The sequence below is a fragment of the Nicotiana tabacum genome, chromosome 22 (assembly GCF_000715075.1).
Source record: "Nicotiana tabacum cultivar K326 chromosome 22, ASM71507v2, whole genome shotgun sequence".
Taxonomy (NCBI): domain Eukaryota; kingdom Viridiplantae; phylum Streptophyta; class Magnoliopsida; order Solanales; family Solanaceae; genus Nicotiana; species Nicotiana tabacum.
This window is the reverse complement of record NC_134101.1, coordinates 138099275-138114679: the sequence shown is the minus strand read 5'-3', so window position 1 is coordinate 138114679 and position 15405 is coordinate 138099275. Positions and strand designations below refer to the sequence as shown.

The window sequence follows — 15405 nt, the reverse complement described above, 5'->3', positions numbered from 1 at the left end:
GCCTGTTTGACTAAGCTTTTTTTTTGGGCTAGAAATGTTTTTTTTTAAATCAAAAGTGCTTTTTTTCAAAAATTAATGTGTTTGGCCAAGCTTTTGGAATGAAAAAAAGTGTTTTTGAAGAAAAGCTAGCAGAGAGGGTATCTTAGTGTGTCAAAGTTCTCGAGGGCCTCAAGGACCTAGGGCAGTGCTCACACCAAAGCCCTTTTAAAGATCAACAGCTTGTGCAGTGTGGAATAACCAGTCCCAGTGTGTCAAAGTTCATAGGGGTTTCATGGACTCCAAAGCAATGCTCACACTGGAGGGGCAGGACCATAGTTGTTCTAAGAATTTGAAGTGGATAGTGATTTACAAAGGCAGTTTTAAACTTTCAGGAAACCATTATCTCCAAAAGCACTTTTTTGAAAAGCACTTTTGAGAAAAATACACTTAGAAGCAGTTTTTAAAAGCTTGACCAAATACTAATTGCTGCTCAGAAGTGTTTTTCAAATTAATTAGCCAAACGCAAACTTCTTCTCACCAAAAATACTTTTGAAAAAAGCATTTTTAAGAAATACACTTTTAAATAAGCTGATTTTTGCAGCTTGACCAAACATGCTATTAATATCGTATAGGTGTTGTTAGGGGCGTATTCAAAGGGTGAGTATTGGTTCACCTAAATTCATATTTCTTTTCCTAGATCATGTATAATAAATCTTCTCTCTTTTTACACGTAGGCATTTGTTATTTTCTCCTTTCTTTTTTCAGAAAATTAAATCTTTTTTTTTTCTTTGTTTGATTTTGTCTTTCAAAATCCCCAAGACGAAACATTGGAATATTTATCATATAATTATAGAGAATAGATACATAAGTCTGATAAATTCATAACAAGAATCTAAAGATTAAACCTATCAAATATAAATTTTGGTTTATGATCCACCCTCTTTATTATAATACGCCTTTGGGTGTTGTTAATCCAAAATTCTTATGAAGATAGACTTTCCATCGCTATTTTGCCGACTCCCACTGCACAAACACTACATCCACCCACCACCATCCTCGTCGTCACTACCAACCTTTTCTCCTTTATTTTAAACTCCTTATTTCCCTTTCCCATCTCTTCTATTAAAATTAAATTAAATTAAAAATACAAATAAGGAATTAGTAATTAAAAGTGATTTTCATTATATAGAGAAGAGCTATAGTAATGAAAAGGTTAGTTTTGAGATTTTATCTAACATTTTGCTGATATGATATTTGGTTATTATTCTTATTAAATTCTATATTTATTAATTTTTAAATAAAAACAAAATACAAATTCAAATACTAAAAGAACAAACAGTTCTAATTATTTTATTCATATTTCGAAATAAAATCTCATGACACTCATATTCAAGTATATTTAACCTTCAAGGAAAAAAGCCCCAAAGACAAGGGAATCGTAAAATATAAAGGTAAAATCGAACCACAACAAGCAATGGTGGATTCATGATCTTAATCTCAAGTGAATAATGATTCACATCATACTGTTATTTGACGACAGGACATAAAAACTTATACAATATCTTTAGAAAAAATAATTGTCCACCATGTAGTTTAAGAGGAGGGCAGTGAGTTTACCCTTGGCCTTATAAATCTTCAAAGTTAACAGACTACTTTTTCAAAAAGAAAAATGAAGAGCCTACATAATGAATCAGCAAGTCCGGAGACCAGTAAAGACTACAGTGATAAATAAACTACATAGGGAGAGACAAATGAACATGCTTAATGCTTAGCAGCTTAAGTAAGATTCAAATGCTTGTCTGTCTCGATGACCATCCAGATTAGGTAGACAGACACTATTGTATCTCCAAAAAAGGCCATGAAAGGATTCAAGCATTCATCGAAGAGATTCAAGCATTGACAGAAGAGCAATTACCACTACTAATGAGAAGAAACATATTAATACTTCTGTATCCATTGTGATAAATGCACTAAACCATGGAAATTATAACATTCGATTTCTTTGATGGGTGAAAACCAATTAGTACTGCAAAATTCTGAGCAATAATTCTTACTAAGACAAAGCCCTTGGATATTCAAAAACTTGATGAAAAACCAACAAAACGAGAACTGTTAACTACTTAGCAACCCTACTTCTACACAATAGCATTGGCAGCACTTGCAATCCTAGGCCAAAGATCAGCACATTCTTTTCCAATTGGGCCAGTGATGGCAGACCCTACAAATAAAACATAAAACATTATAAGAATAGGCAAGGAAAAGAGCAAGACAGGTTCATATAATTGAGGTCCTAAAATATCAGTCGACAGAAGAAAGCAATGTATTAAGGGGTTAATCGAAGCAGCTTGAATCTTCAGGGAGGGAGACTTCAAAATATAATCAAGCATGTATTTTTAAGGGTATTTATGATACCCTCTAAAATAAAAATCTGCACTATTCAAAGTAGACTGAGTTTACCTTTCATTTCACCCTTGGGGTTCACAATCACACCAGCATTATCTGCAGAACCCAAAAACAAATGAATCAGAGACAGGTTTTCATGTGTCTTTTTAGAAGACATGCACCAGCAGAAACTGACATTGTCTAAGCTACTAAGATAATAATATTAATGCAAACATAACACAGTGGCTCACACAGAAACAAAACTGGCAAGCCATCTCACAAAGGGGAGACAGAATTGCGACTGAATAGACAGAAAAGATCGATCGATCAACTTTTTGTCAACCAAAACAAACAGCACCAGCAAGAGGGACTAAACAAACTCATGACAGCAAAGCCCTGAAAAGAGCCTCAATACTGAATCAGTTAGGGGCTTGGGTTGGGCTATATGAATCTATATATCCATTCCAATATATTCTAGTTCATTCAAGCAGAAAGACTGTAAATAACAGCTAATGTAGCAGCTCAAACAATATAAATTGAAATCCAGCAGTTAATGAATAAGGAAATAAAGCCACCCATTCATCATTAATATAATTAGTCGGATTTTTAGATACATCTCTCAAATAATACTAGCTACTTCCGCATCATAACAGTCACCACCTCCTTTCAAACTCATCATAAAGCCATAACAAGTAACCATAAACAAAATATTAACAGAGGAAAACACAAAAATTCAACTCATTACAGCTTTGTAACTTGAAAAAAAAATAGGAAACGCATGACAAGAGCAAAATACAACTACACAAATCCCCCATATTCAATCCACTATATTCAAGCACATTTTCAAAAACGAAATAAGGACAAGGATACTTTGACAATATACCTTCGAAGTACATGAAAACGCCGTCCTTTCGGCGCCAGGGCTTGCGCTGACGAACAATGACAGCTGGCATAACCTTCTTCCTAAGATCTGGCTTACCCTTCTTAACAGTAGCCATAACCATGTCACCAACACAAGCTGAAGGCAACCTGTTAAGCCTTCCTTTGATCCCTTTCACTGAAATGATGTACAGGTTCTTAGCACCTGTGTTATCGGCGCAGTTCACCGTCGCCGCCACCGGCAGACCCAGTGACATTCTGAACTTGTTCCCAGCGGAACCTCCTCGTCCTTAAAAGTTAGTAAAACACATTTTTCAGAAATTGAAAAAAAAATACAACTAATGATAGAAAGAAGTGGAATAAGGTTGAATGATACCTCGCTTCGACATTGCGGACGGTGTCGATCTTCACGGCCCTCTCTCTATGCACCGAAAACTGAAGAGAAAATGGTATTTGGAGGCGTTAGGGTTTTATATAACTATATCTGCAAATTTGATTAGGGCTTTGTTTTTCTTCTATAACCATGAGCGCCAGTCCAGTGCCCTGGTGGCTCGTTTGGCCCAGTTATGATTAAGAAATTAAGGCCTGTTGTTTGGCCCAATTGTACAGTTTGGACGTAATGTGGCACCCAGTTTTGCGTCACTCGTTCACTTTTAAAAAAGATTAATTGATACTCAATTTTTTGGATAACTTCATACATACATTTTTTTTTTCTTCTTCTAAGTTGCAAAATTTGTTGTTGTTTTGATAAGTTGTTGATTGAGATTTGTTTTTATGATTTTTGAAAGTTATGTTTCAAATTTGAGCTCATCTAGGTTAGATTTGGACATTGAATAATGTATTGGATTATTGAAACGAAGAATAAGTTTAGAACTTGCGATTCAAAATCTGAAATTGCATTCAATATATTGAACTACTTATAATTCAAATTTCTAAAGTTGCATTTGAAAGATAGAAGAACTTAATATTTGATTTCTGAAATTGTATTGAAGAGATTGAACTACTTCAGATTCCAATTTCTGAAGTCGCATTTGAAATATAGAAAAACTTCATATTTGATTTATGAAGTCGCATTGGAAAGATTGAACTATTTCAAATCCGAGCGAGTATACTTTATAAATTTTTGTGCAATAGGGATATAACTGGGTGATTTGCAGTCGTACCCTATTTTTATGCCACTCTTTAACCTATACCCTATTTTAAAAACTATTGATTTTGTAATCAACTAATAAAAAATTCGTAATAATATGACCATTATACCCCTTCCAAAATATATAAAAGATGCATCAAGCATACCCAGAATTAAATTCCAGATCTTCTTCGTATCTCCTTCATCAGTCCGTCTCTCCTGAGATCGCCTCTCGCAAATCAGATTTGAACCAGATTCAAATTCCAAATTCAAAATTACAAAATACATTGTAAGTATTCAAATTCATCTTCAGAATTCAAAATAGTTTTTGAATTACATGTTTTCTGATTGATTAATTGAAGTTGTTTGACGAACTTCACTGATATGTTGAATTTGCATTCTAAATCTATTTGACGATGAATTCTAACATTCTAATCCGACAAATATGCTGAAACAAGTTGAAGTTATTTAGTTCATATCTAAAAAATTCAGCAAAACGAGCTGGCAAATAACACAACGAAGAAAAAATTATATTAAAATATTATATGAGTGTTTTAATATTTAAAACGCCTATGCGCAAAAAACTTCGGCATAGGCGCCGAAGTTTTTAGTTAATATTTAAAAACTTCAGCAGGATGAGCTGAAGTTTTCCTATTACACTGGGTAAAAAAAATAAAACATCAATTAAAATTTCATATTGCACAAAAAACTTCGGCATAGGTGCTGAAATTTTTTAGTTAATATTTATAAACTTCAGCAAGAGGAGCTGAAGTTTTCCTATTACACTGGGTAAAAAAAATAAAACATCAATTAAAATTTCATATTGCACAAAAAACTTCGGCATAAGTGCTGAAGTTTTTTAGTTAATATTTAAAAACTTCAGCAGGAGGAGCTGAAGTTTTCCTTCTGCACTGGGTAAAAAATAAAACATAAATTAAAATTTCATATTGCACAAAAAACTTCAGCACAGGTGCTAAAATTCTTTAGTTAATCTGTAAAAACTTCGGCTAATGGAGCTGAAGTTTTTCTCCCGCATTATGTATTTTATTATCAGTTTTTGGAAAAACCTCATACCAAAAAATGCTTATGTTTTCAGGAATATGTAAAATATTTTTCATATAATTTTTTGTATGCTGAAGTTTTTTTAGTTCATCTGCTAAAAATGCTTAATATTTTGTGGTGCAATATGTAATTTTCGGATAAATTTTTGTTAATTGTTCTGTTATTTTCTAAGTTTAAAAAGAATTTTTAGTTCATGCTTGAAGTTTTCATCAAGCACTGTGTATTTTATTATGTTTTTTTGAAAAAACTTCATACCAAAAAATGCTTGATTAGTTTTTGTTAATTCCTGCTGAAGTTATGTAGTTCATTTCCTCGGCTATTTTTCGACTTTGAATAGAATTAATATTAAAAAAAACGCAGAAAAAAACTTAAAACAAAAACTGAATATTTCATTAAATATCAAAAAAGATAAATTAAATTACATAAATAACAAAATAAACATAAATAACAAAAAGAAAAACTAATCGTCCATATCATCATCATCATCATCATCGTCGTCGTCGTCACTACCAGATGGACGAGAATCTTCATAAGCACGATTATCAAATCTTGCATACATCACAAGCGTATCAAGCTTGTTGTTAATTTCTTCCAGCTCCCTATCGTACTTGTGTATGAGCTCATCCAGTTTCAGCTTGTGACAACCCGGCCAGTCGTCTCATGAGTTACTACTCCATTTTCCCTATTTCTGCTTCTTTATGCTTCGTTATCCGTGTTTTATGTGGCCGAGTTGATTGGTTTGCGTTTGATGTGATTTTGGTAAGAAATGAGACACTTAGTCTCTTTTAAGAAGGCTTAAGTTGAAAAAGTCAACCGGATGTTGACTTATGTCATTTGGGATGTGTGTGCAAAATTTCAGGTCATTTTGATGTGTTTTGGTTGGGTTTTTGATCGAAAACGTATTTCGGAAGATTTTAGAAAATTAGGCTTGAATTCGATGTGATTTAGTAGATTTGGTGTTGTTTGAGGTGTATTGATGATTGGAACAAGTTTGAATAAGGTATTGGGTCATGTTTGTGTTTTTGGTTGAGGTCTCGGGGGCCTCGAGGTGATTTCGGATGGTTAACGGGAAGATTTGAACTTGAATGATTGCAGAAAGTGCGCTGCTTCTGGTGTTTTCGCACCTGTGGCTTGGGAACCGCAGATGCGGTGCTGCACGTGTGAGGGGAAAAGCCGCAGATGCGAAGTTTGGGCTGGGGAGCAGTTTCCGCAGAAGCGGTCGAGGTGGCCGCATCTGCTAAGCTGCAGATGCGGAAGACCAATCGCAGAAGCGGCTTTTGGAATTTTAATGAGAAACCGCAGAAGCAGTTGGTTAGACCACAAATGCGGTACCGCAGGTGCGGTAAAGGGGTCGCAGATGCGAAAACCCCTGGGCAGAATGTATATATGTCTCTTCTTCGCGATTTTTAAAGGGTTTAACCATTTTTAACTTCGGACTTAGAGTTTTTGGGCGATTTTGAAGAGAGATTTCAAGGGAACTTCGGTAAGGTAAGGATTTTGGACTTAAAACACACTTCTATGGTGGTATTTCATGAATTAGGACTGAAATTTAAGGAATTAATGGACTAAGAATGGAGGTTTAGGGCTTGAGTTTAAGAGGACTTAAATTAAGGATTTGAGGGGTCAATTGAACTCCGATTCTGGTGTTTTTGATATGTATGAACTCGTGGGGAGATAAGGAATCTAATGATGTAAAAATTTCTAAGTTTCGAGAAGTGGTCTCGGGGCTCGGGTTTTGCCAATTTCGAGATTTTTGACATTTTTTGATTTTTTTCGCTTGGGCTTTGTTCCTTTAGCATATTGTGATGTATTCGTTTTGGTTTTGGTCGGATTCGACGCATGAGGAGGCCGATTTGAGAGGCAAGGGCACAGTGAGCTAGAGATTTAGCCGGTTCGAGGTGAGTAATGAATGTAAATGATGTCCTGAGGGTTTGAAACCCCGAATTTGCACATCATAGTGCTTTATTGAGGTGAGACATGCGCTTGATGATGAGCGTGAGGTCGTTTACTATTGGGGATTGTGACTTGGTCCGTCCTGAGTGACGCTTTTACCGCGTATTTGATTAAAGCTTATTTGTTATCCTCATTATTTGGATTGATTACCATATTTGGGCTTCGTGCCAACTATTTGAACCCTCCAGGGAGTTTTATCACTATTTCCTCACTGTTTAGACTTACTACTTGAACTCAGTCGTACCGTTTTCCACTATTTTACAACTCAACCACTTTTACTCGGTTTTTGAAACTAAAAAGATATATTAAATAATGTTTTGGTCTGAGAACTAGTGTTTTACTAAATGCCCGAGAGGCTTATATGATTTTTGGACTGAGTATGGCCAAGGGCCAGATGTGAGGATACTATGGGATCGGGCTGCGCGCCGCAACAGTATTATGTTGATATTGATATGAGGCCGAGGGCCTAGTTGATGTCACGAGATGGCTTGATATTGTGTTTGGGCCGTAAGGGGCCCCTCCCGGAGTCTACACACCCTAGTGAGCGCCGTCGATTATAAATATACGGATCGGGCTGCACGCCGCAGCGGGTACTATTGGGTACCGTTCTATGTGTTGATTTTCGTTATATGTTTGTCACTTAACTGCTTACTTGTTGTAGCATCTCCATATTTTGTTTCCATTGATTTATTGCTTTCATATTACTTGTTTAAATTGCCGCATTATAGATTACTCTATGATTTCCGTGATTTCTTATTCTCAGTCATTATTTATGCTTATTACTCACTGGGTCGGAATACTCACATTACTCCTTGCACCTTGCGTGCAGATCTAGGTGTCCCAGAGGCTGAGTAAGGATATTCAGTCGATCAGTTCATATCTGGGAGCATCGAGGTAGTTGCACGGCGTCCGCAGCCCGGATCTCTCCCTTCTATCCTTTCGTTTTATCCGCATTTCCTAAATTGATTATGTATTAGGCTGTTAAACTTGTGCTAGAGGCTCGAGACTTGTGACACCAGATCTATATAGGTTATGTAGTGGTATTATCATCTGAATTTTCGCATATTTGACTCGTTGTCCTAAACTTTTATTATGATAAATTGGCAATTTAACTGTGTTAGCTAATAATGAATTGTATAAGAAATGGGTCGAGGTTGTTAGTTGGTCAGGCTTGCCTAGCAGTGTGTTGGGCGCCATCATGATCGGGGTTGGGATCGTGACAAGTTGGTATCAGAGCCTAGGTTACATAGGTCTCGCAAGTCATGAGCCGGTTTAGTAGAGTCTCACGGATCGGTATGGAGACGTCTGTATTTATCCTCGAGAGGATGCAGGACCTTTAGGAAAAACTTCACATCCTTGAAATTCTGTCGTGCGACTTTGTTGATTCGAGAACTAAACTTCTGTCATTCTATTCTCTCGCAGATGGTGAGGACGCGAGCTACCGGACGAGGTGGATGACCACCAGTGCCACCCACTGGGGCTACTAGAGGCCGTGGATGCGGTCGTGGACGTGGCAGAGGCAGAGCAGCGAGGGAAGCACCTATTGATCCACCATTTGCCCCAGCTTAAGATCAGGCTCCAACAACACCAATTCAGGCACCAGTTGTGCCCATTGTGATTCCGGGTCTTCAGGAGGCCTTGGCACAAATCTTATTAGTTTGCACTGGCCTAGCTCAGGCAGTTTCATCCACTACCGCAGCAGCTACTTCACAGGCCGGGGGAGGCAATCAGACCCCCGCTGCTCGCACACCTGAGCAGGTAGTGCAGGGACTACAGACGCTGGGGGCACCTCCAGTTCAGCCGGTTGTGCAAGTTCAGGAGTTCGTAGTACCAGCCATGCCGGATGATGAGCAGCGTCGTCTTGAGAGGTTTGGTAGGCTCCAGCCTCCGTCGTTCAGTGGCGCTGAGGGCGAGGATGCCAGGGTTTTCTTGACAAGTGTCAGCGGATGCTCCGTACAGCAGGGATTCTTGAGTCTAGTGGTGTGGCATTTACCACCTTTCAGTTCTCGGGAGCTGCCTTTACTTGGTGGGAGGATATTGAGAGGCGTAGGCCTTTCGGTGCAACACTTCTTTCTTGGCAGCAGTTCTCCGCTCTTTTCTTGGAGGAGTATGTACCGTAGTCTCGCAGAGAGGAGCTGCGTAGGCAGTTTGAGTGGTTGACATAGGGGAATATGACCGTGACCCAGTATGAGATGAGGTTTTCTAAGTTGGCTCGCCATGCTATTTGGATGATTCCATCAGATCGTGAGAGGATGAGGAGATTTGTGGATGACCTTAACTACCATCTCTGTATTCTGATGACTAGAAAGAGAGAGTATTGGGTGCTACGTTCGAGGAGGTGGTTGATATCGCTCGTGAGATTGAGACGGTTCGCCGTCAGGAGCGAGAGTAGAGGGAGGCCAAGAGGCCTCAAGGATCGGGCAATTATAGTGGTGTTCCTTCGAGGGGCCAGTTCCATTATGGTAGAGGTCGTTCTTTTAGTCCTGCTTAGTCGGCCCGTCCAGAGTATCGTGGGGCATCTTCAGGTCATGGTCATCATGGGTCTTAGCAGGGCCAGCCTTCATTCAGTGCCCTCCCAGCTCAGAGTTCATCTCGTGCCCCATCAGCTTAGGGTTCTTCTGCGCCGAGTGCATCTGCTAGTCACTCTGGTGCGAGGGGTTGCCTTCAGTCCCCATCTCCAGCACCGGGTAGTTGTTATGAGTGCGAAGAGTTTGGACATATGAGGAGGCAGTGCCCTCGACTTCGTGATGGTCAGTCTCAGTAGAGGGGTCAGCCCTCGACTTCTGCTCTAGTTACTTCACCACCCGCCCAACCAGCTAGGGGTGGAGGTTAGGCAGCCAGGGGTCGCCCAAGAGGGGGAGGTCGATCAGGCGGTAGCCAGGCTTGTTTCTATGTTATTCCAGGCAGGACAGATGCTATTGCTTCAGATACTGTCATTACAGGTATCGTTTCAGTCTGCCACAGAGATGCCTCTGTATTATTTGATCCCGATTCCACCTATTCTTATGTGTCCTCATATTTTTCTCATTATTTGGCTACGCCCCGGGAGTTTCTTGCTTTACCTGTTCATGTGTCTACCTAATGGGCGATACTATTGTTGTAGACCGTGTGTACCGGTCATGTGTTGTAACTATTGGGGGTTTGGAGCCTCGAGTTGATCTATTGCTATTGAGCATGGTGGACTTTGATCTTATTTTGGGAATGGATTGGTTATCTCCATGTCATGCTATTCTAGACTATCATGCTAAGATAGTCACTTTGGCTATGCCGGGTGTACCGCAGATCGAGTGGCGTGGCGTGACTGATTATGCTCCTAGTAGAGTGATCTCTTTCTTGAAGGCCCAACGTATGGTTGGTAAGGGTTGCCTTTCATATCTAGCATTTGTGAGGGATGTTGGAGCTGAGACTCCTAGTATTGATTCTGTTCCCGTTGTGAGGGATTTTCCCGATGTGTTTCCTGCAGACCTGTCGGGCATGCCACCGGACAAGGATATTGATTTTGGTATTGACCTGGTGCCGGGCACTCAGCCCATTTCTATTCCGCTGTATCGTATGGCACCAGCAGAGTTGAAAGAATTGAAGGAACAACTTTAGGAACTCCTAGATAAGGGGTTCATTCAGCCTAGTGTGTCACCGTGGGGTGCGCCAGTTCTGTTTGTGAAGAAGAAGGATGGCACAATGAGAATGTGTATTGATTACAAGCAATTGAACAAGGTAACAATTAAGAACAAGTATCCTTTGCCTCGCATTGACGCTTTATGTGATCAGCTTCAGGGAGCAGGGTGTTCTCTAAGATTGATCTCCGTTCGGGCCATCACCAGTTGAAGATTAGGGATTCAGATATTCTTAAGACTGCTTTCAGGACTAGATATGGTCACTATGAGTTTCTTATTATGTCTTTCGGGTTGACCAATGCCCCAGCAGCATTCATGCATTTGATAAACAATGTATTTCGACCTTATCTGGATTCGTTCGTTATTGTATTCATTGATGATATTCTGGTGTACTCGCGTAGTTAGGAGGAGCACGCGGAGCATTTGCGAGTTGTATTACAGAGATTGAGGGAGGAGAAGCTTTATGCAAAATTCTCCAAGTGTGAGTTTTGGCTCAGTTCAGTGGCTTTCTTGGGACACGTGGTGTCCAGAGGGTATTCAGGTTGATCCGAAGAAGATAGAGACGGTTCAGAGTTGGCCTAGACCGTCCTCAGCTACAGAGATTCGTAGCTTTCTTGGGTTGGCAGGCTATTATCACCGGTTTGTTCAGGGATTCTCATCTATTGCATCGTCCTTGACCAAGTTCACTCAGAAGGGTGCTCCATTTGTATGGTCGGACGAGTGTGAGGAGAGCTTTCGGAAGCTCAAGACAGCTTTGATCACAACTCCAGTATTGGTTTTGCCATTAGCTTCAGGTTCATATACCGTATATTGTGATACTTCTAGAGTTGGGATTGGTTGTGTATTGATGCAGGAGGGTAGAGTTATCGCTTATGCTTCTCGTCAGTTGAAGCCCTATGAGAAGAACTTGCATGTTCATGATTTGGAATTGGCTGTCATAGTTCATGCATTGAAGATTTTGAGGCATTACTTGTATGGCGTATCTTGTGAGGTATTCACTGATCATCGCAGTCTTCAGCATTTGTTCAAGAAGAAGGATCTTAATTTGAGGAAGCGGAGATGGCTAGAGTTGCTTAAGGATTATGATATTACTATTCTGTATCATCTGGGAAAGACCAATGTAGTGGCCGATGCTTTGAGCCGAAAGGCAGTAAGTATGGGGAGTTTGGCATATATTCCAGTTGGGAGAAACCCCTTGCAGTTGATGTTCAGGCCTTGGCCAATCGGTTCGTGAGGTTGGATATTTCGGAGCCCAGTCGGGTGTTGGCTTGTGTGGTTTCTCGGTCTTCCTTATATGATCGCATCAGAGAGCGCCAGTATGATGATCCGCATTTGCTTGTCCTTAAAGACAGAGTTCAACATGATGATGTCAGAGATGTGACCATCGGTGATGATGGTGTGTTGAGGATACATGGCTGGATTTGTGTGCCCAATGTGGATGGGCTTATAGAGTTGATTCTGGAGGAGGCCCATAGCTCGCGGTATTCCATTCATCCGGGTGCCGCGAAGATGTATCAGGATTTGAGACAGCAATATTGGTGAAGAAGAATGAAGAAAGATATTGTGGGATTTGTAGCTCGGTGTCTCAATTATCAACAGGTGAAATATGAGCATCAGAGATCGGGTGGCTTGCTTCAGCAGATGGTTATTCCCGAGTGGAAGTGGGAGAGGATCACTATGGACTTTGTGGTTGGACTTCCTCGGACTTTGAAGAAGTTTGATTCTATTTGGGTGATTGTGGATCGGCTGACCAAATCCGTACACTTCATTCCTGTGTGTACTACTTATTCTTCAGAGCGGTTAGCAGAGATATATATCTGGGAGATTGTTCGGTTGCATGGTGTTCCGGTTTCCATCATCTCAGATAGGGGTACTCAGTTTACTTCCCAGTTTTGGAATTCTGTTCAGCGAGAGTTGGGTACTTAGGTGGAGTTGAGCACAGCTTTTCATCCTCAGACGGACGGGCAGTCCTAGCGTACTATTCAGATATTGGAGGACATGTTGTGTGCTTGTGTTATTGATTTCGGAGGTTCATGGGATAAGTTTCTACCGCTTGCAGAGTTTACCTACAACAACAGCTACTAATCGAGTATTCAGATGGCTCCATATGAGGCTTTGTATGAGAGGTAGTGTAGATCTCCAGTTGGTTGGTTCGAGCCCGACGAGGCTAGGCTATTGGGGACAGATTTGGTTCAGGATGCCTTAGAGAAGGTGAAGGTGATTCAGGAGAGGCTTCGTACAGCGCAATCGTGTCAGAAGAGTGATGCGGACCAGAAGGTTCGAGATGTATCCTACATGGTTGGTGAGAAGGTCTTGTTGAAAGTTTCGCCCATGAAGGGTGTTATGCGATTTAGAAAGAAAGGGAAGGTGAGTCCGTGGTTCATTGGGCTTTTTAAGGTACTTAGGAGGATTGGGGAGGTGGCTTATATGCTTGTTTTGCCACCCAGCTTCTCGAGTGTGCATCCGGTATTTCATGTTTCTATGCACCGGAAGTATGTTGGGGACCCGTCTTCAGCACGGTTCAGTTGGATGATGATTTGACCTTTGATGTGGAGCCAGTAGCTATTTTGGGTCGTTAGGTTCGAAAGTTGAGATCAAAGGATATAACTTCAGTGAAGGTATAGTGGAGAGGTCGGCCAGTGGGGGAGGCTACCTGGGAGACCGAGCGGGAGATGCGGAGTAGATATCCTCACCTATTTGAGGCTTCAGGTATGTTTCTTGACTCGTTCGAGGACGAACATTTGTTTAAGTTGGGGAGGATGTGACGACCCGGCCAGTCATCTCATGAGTTATCGCTCCGTTTTCCCTATTTTTGCTTCTTTATGCTTCGTTATCCGTGTTTTATGTGGTCGAGTTGATTGGTTTACTTTTGGTGTGATTTTGGTAAGAAATGAGACACTTAGTCTCTTTTAAGAAGGCTTAAGTTGGAAAAGTCAACCGGATGTTGACTAATGAGTTAGAGGTCTCGGATGTGAGTTTCGATGGTTCGGTTAACTTCGGGAGGTGATTTGTGACTTAAGAGTGTGATCGGAATTAGTTTTGGAGGTCCGTTGTAGAATTAGGCTTGAATTGGCGAAGTTAGTATTTTGGCGATTTCCGGTTGGTAGGTGAGATTTTGATCAGAGGGTCGGAATGGAATTCCGAGAGTTACAGTAGCTTCGTTATGTCATTTGGGATGTTTGTGCAAAATTTTTGATCATTTGGATGTGTTTTGGTTGGGTTTTTGATCGAAAACGTATTTCGGAAGATTTTAGAAAATTAGGCTTGAATTCGATGTGATTTAGTAGATTGGTCTTGTTTGAGGTGTATTGATGATTGGAACAAGTTTGAATAAGGTATTGGGTCATGTTTGTGTTTTTGGTTGAGGTCCCGGGGGCCTCGGGGTGATTTTGGATGGTTAATGGGAAGATTTGAACTTGAATGATTGCAAAAAGTGTGCTGCTTCTGGTGTTTTCGCACCTGCGGCTTGGGAACCGCAGGTGCGGTGCTGCACGTGTGAGGGGAAAAGCCGCAGATGCGAAGTTTGGGCTGGGGAGCAGTTTCCGCAGAAGCGGTCGAGGTGGCCGCATCTGCGAAGCCGCAGATGCGGAAGTCCAGTCGCAGAAGCGGCTTTTAGAATTTTAATGAGAAACCGCAGAAACAGTTGTTTAGACCGCAAATGCGGTACCGCAGGTGCGGTAAAGGGGTTGCAGATGCGAAAACCCCTGGGCAGAATGTATATATGTCTCTTCTTCACAATTTTTAAAGGGTTTAACCATTTTTAACTTCGGACTTAGAGTTTTTGGGCAATTTTGAAGAGAGATTTCAAAGGAACTTCGATAAGGTAAGGATTTTGGACTTAAAACACACTTCTATGGTGGTATTTCATGAATTAGGACTGAGATTTAAGGAATTAATGGACTAAAAATGGAGGTTTAGGGCTTGAGTTTAAGAGGGTTTAAATTAAGGATTTGAGGGGTCAATTGAACTCCGATTCTGATGTTTTTGATATGTATGAACTCGTGGGGAGATAAGGAATCTAATGATGTGAAAATTTCTGAGTTTCAAGAAGTGGGTCCGGGGCTCGGGTTTTGCCAATTTCGAGATTTTTGACATTTTTCGATTGTTTTCGCTTGGGCTTTGTTCCCTTAGCATATTGTGACGTATTCGTTCTGGTTTTGGTCAGATTCGACGCGCGAGGAGGCCGATTTGAGAGGAAAGGGCATAGTGAGCTAGAGATTTAGCCGGTTCGAGGTGAGTAATGAATGTAAATGTTGTCCTGAGGGTTTGAAACCCCGGTTTTGCACATCGTAGTGCTATATTGAGGTGATACACGCGCTTGATGATGAGCATGAGGTCGTGTACTATTGGGGATTGTGACTTGGTCCGTCTTGAGTGACGCTTTTACCGCCTATTTGATTAAAGCTT

General features: G+C 40.6%; 1 protein-coding gene across 1 annotated transcript; it reads right to left on the bottom strand.

Moving 5' to 3' along the window:
* Positions 1-1915: 1915 nt before the first annotated feature.
* On the bottom strand, positions 1916-3777 carry LOC107817761 (large ribosomal subunit protein uL14-like). Its single transcript, XM_016643627.2, has 4 exons — positions 3617-3777; positions 3245-3529; positions 2437-2478; positions 1916-2197 (listed from the first exon to the last, which is right to left on the bottom strand). The coding sequence occupies exons 1-4, from the start codon at positions 3627-3629 to the stop codon at positions 2115-2117; spliced, it is 423 nt and encodes a 140-aa protein (XP_016499113.1). The 5' UTR covers positions 3630-3777; the 3' UTR covers positions 1916-2114.
* Positions 3778-15405: the final 11628 nt, after the last annotated feature.